Consider the following 3,611-nt stretch of genomic DNA (forward strand, 5'->3'; position numbering starts at 1 on the left):
TTCCCTCAAGCAGATCAACACTCCCACCCAAAATATATGTCGATATATATTTATTTCTTGTGGTTTTCTGATACACTGAGGATCTAAAACAGGTGTCTTAACTGTTCATTAAAGCCTTGGAGCATCTTGACTATGTTAATCTTATCTGTGTGCCTATGGTAACCAGTCCCTGGAAGTAACTTCCATGTTTGCGTAAGGAACCATGCTATGGTCGTGTATATTATTTTGCTCTGGCTTCCTGCCATCTTTTATAAACAAGACAGGAGGAATCACACAGTATACAGAAAATCAGAGTGCAAGGAACTGCATGAGTTTGGTAGATCCAGAGAAAGACGGATCAATAACCATGCAGCACTTAGACACTCTAAAAAGCTGAGATTTCAATTTCTGGTTGGATACTTGAGGTTGGTTGGATTTCTTGATTTAATGAGCATTTAAAGCACAGAAGAAGTAGAAAAGCTTGATTTTATATTGTAAATTTTATATTCCTTATGTCTGTTGTCTTTCCCTGGAAAGGCCCGTCTTCCTGTGAAGTGGATGGCACCTGAAAGTATTTTCAATTGTGTCTACACCTTTGAGAGTGATGTCTGGTCTTACGGGATATTGCTTTGGGAGCTCTTTTCTTTAGGTAAGCTCCTTCAAGATCTGCACTTCAGGGGATTTCTGTTTCATCTTGGGTTTACTGCAGATGCGGAAATTGTGTTGCTCATGTGCTCTCTCAACAGGAAGCAGCCCATATCCAGGGATGCCCGTGGACTCCAAGTTCTATAAAATGATCAAGGAGGGATACAGGATGTTCAGCCCTGAGTGTGCACCACCTGAAATGTAAGCGAGAAACCAGCACCCCTAATCACCAAACATAAGCAGTGGCACAAAGGAAGGGAAGCTTCAATTCTTGCTTTAAGGCTCATTGCACTGCCTCATTGTCTTTTTTTTTTTAAAGTTCTTTTCATGTTTTAAATAATTCATGTACTCTAACTAGCAGAATACATGCCTGTGTTGTTACAAGCAATGAAATACACTCATGCCTTGTGCCATCTGATCACTTTGTCGTGGCATCTGCTCCATATCAATGAATTATTGACGGATCACAGAACATAATTAAACATTCTTAGTTCAGATAAAGTAGTGATAAAGATGTATTACCAGACTGTACAGCATCTGCATTTGCATTGTACTTCCTGACAGTGAGAGGACTGGCTACTGATCTTCTTTATGAGCCATCCTTAATCTCCTGTTTTGTAAATGGCTGGCACTTAGCAAACTGTCAAAGAAAGCTCTGTCCAGAGGCTCCAGTGACTATTGAGTCCTTTGTTGTCACAAGCTCAGGTGTTACCAGCACTATTTCTGTTCTTAAAAGTCATTTAAAGAAGGTGAGAGTGGGTCATGCTTTTCTTTGAAATAATGATGGAAATGAGATAAGAACTCTAAGGACTTCCTCATGAGAGGTACTTAATTCCGTTACCTTTGTAGGTATGACATAATGAAGAGTTGCTGGGATGCTGATCCTTTACGGAGACCCACATTCAAACAAATCGTACAGCTGATAGAGCAGCAGCTTTCAGATAATGCCCCCCGGGTAAGTTATCAGATTATCATCAGATTTCAGAAGTCAAAGCAGTTTCAAGCAAGACTTTACACTAGAGCTGTGAGGAGCAAAAAGACCAGGTGCTTCATTAATTTTCCAGCGTTATTTAAGTAGCTTTGCACTGTTAGTTTGGGTGGTAGGAATGATATCTAGGCTACTCACTGCTGCTTAATTGTGCCGCTAGACAGTAGCTGTCTAAGCCCGTACCTAAAATGTACCAGCTGGTGTAGACTGTTTGTATGGTTGATGTTTCTCACTCAAAATAGACCTGGCGCAACAGTTTTGATTTACTGTGTAAATTCGTCTTAAACTATGAAAAATGTTATTGATCTGGGAAACATCTCAGAAATAAAGTATATTTATAATTTTTATTTTTATTTTTAGAAATCTTTGTTGACTAAGAGGTTGAGCTTTCCATGCTTCTCTGCCTCTTCTCACTTGCTTCCCCTAGCTCGGTTTTTATAACCTTGGAGATATGTCATGACAAACCGTATTCACTGCTTTTCCACCGTTCCCTAGTAAAAGCTTTTTGTGGGAGTGTAACTGGACAAAACAGTCCAAAGAAAAATTGGAGGCACATGAGAAACTTGGATTTTTTTCTCTCAATAACATTGTGTGCTTTTGGGGTTTAAAAAAGTAGTTTTAAAACCTGGTTTAAAAATAAAGCTCCTTTTTACCTTCTGGATGGCTTGTTTGGGCGCAGAATACATGGCTTCCTGACAATTTGAGAAAATAGGAAACTGAAAGCTGCTGGTGTTCGATTGCATCCTGTAGCATATTTTTGGCAGGTGCAGGCATTACTAAAACAAAAACAAGAACGTGAAGGAAGTATTAGTGAGGTTTCTTAGGGAGTTTAGTAATAACCTGAGCTGCATTTTTCAAGCTCAGTTGAAATTTGACATGCAGTTAGAAGCTGTGGTGTTGTTAATAACTGAGATTGAGGTTCTTGATTCTTTAAAAGAGCAGTTAAGCCCAAGACCTTTTGAAAATCTCTTTAGATTTAACAAAGAAACACCTGAGCTGGAACCTTTCCACAGCAGTGTGTAGTACACAGTGAGAAAAGGCTAGCAAAGGAGCACTCTCCAAATATGCATGAAGAGTATTGACACTGGTCTTTGGTGTCTGCAGGTTTATGCAAACTTCTCAACTCCACCTTCCAGTCAAGAAAATGCTCCAGATCACTCAGTGAGGATTAACTCGGTGGGTAGTAGTGCTTCATCTACTCAGCCTCTCCTGGTACGCGAAGATATTTGAGTGGCATCTGGAAGAAGAGGAGCCCAGATGTATTAGCTGTATTGCGCAGGGGGTGAGAGAGGGACAACTTCAATAATTTCTCTTACTTTTACTCACTACTACCACTGTGTAGCTGAAACGTTGTTGTAATACTGTCCTTTACCACACACTGTTACACATAAACTTAATCTGCTGGGCACGGTTACACGCATCATTGCAATGTTAACTGAAGCTGTATATATTTTGCTATATTGTGTGTATTTGCAGTAGAGAGCCAGATCTGAAGGAAAAAAAAACCAACCAACAAAAGAAATCCTGAGCCAGGGTGTGGAACAAGATGACAGCAGATCAAACCAAATCTGCAATGATCCTTCTCTTGATCTGCGCCTGGAAGGCCTACAGTTATTTTCTAGTTAATCTTGTTTTGCAGATTTAAGAAATAAACTAATATTAAGCTAATAGCTTTGCAAACCCCTTTCCACATCCAGCCAAGCCTGAGAAGCTTTCCCAGGCAAGTATCATTGATTGGAGGCAGCAAGGGTGCTGTATATATGTCTGGGCAAGAGAGGAGAAGGGACCAAGACTCTTCTAAAGTTGGTCTGCACAGCAGCAAACCCTCCTGGGAGCTGTGGGGTTTGAACCAGAGGAGAGGAGAAGAGCGTGGATCTTCACCTGCACTGTCAGCCTTGCAGACTGATCTCAAGGTTTCTGTGGATATATGCGCTACTTCCCACTGGCCCATTCCCCACCAGGGGTGGACAGAGCTGCCCATCACAGGGTGTCACCCCCC

General features: G+C 41.0%; 1 protein-coding gene across 1 annotated transcript; it reads left to right on the plus strand.

Moving 5' to 3' along the window:
- Window positions 1–516: 516 nt before the first annotated feature.
- On the plus strand, window positions 517–3,272 carry LOC104409531 (mast/stem cell growth factor receptor Kit-like; the record flags this gene model as incomplete). The annotated part of the gene is made up of 4 exons (XM_010019429.1): window positions 517–628; window positions 726–825; window positions 1,474–1,579; window positions 2,717–3,272. Coding segments are annotated over 4 exons (444 nt in total), but the record flags the coding sequence as incomplete, so codon positions are not given.
- Window positions 3,273–3,611: the final 339 nt, after the last annotated feature.

Source organism: Nestor notabilis, unplaced genomic scaffold, assembly GCF_000696875.1.
Source record: "Nestor notabilis isolate BGI_N333 unplaced genomic scaffold, ASM69687v1 scaffold7048, whole genome shotgun sequence".
Taxonomy (NCBI): Eukaryota; Metazoa; Chordata; class Aves; order Psittaciformes; family Psittacidae; genus Nestor; species Nestor notabilis.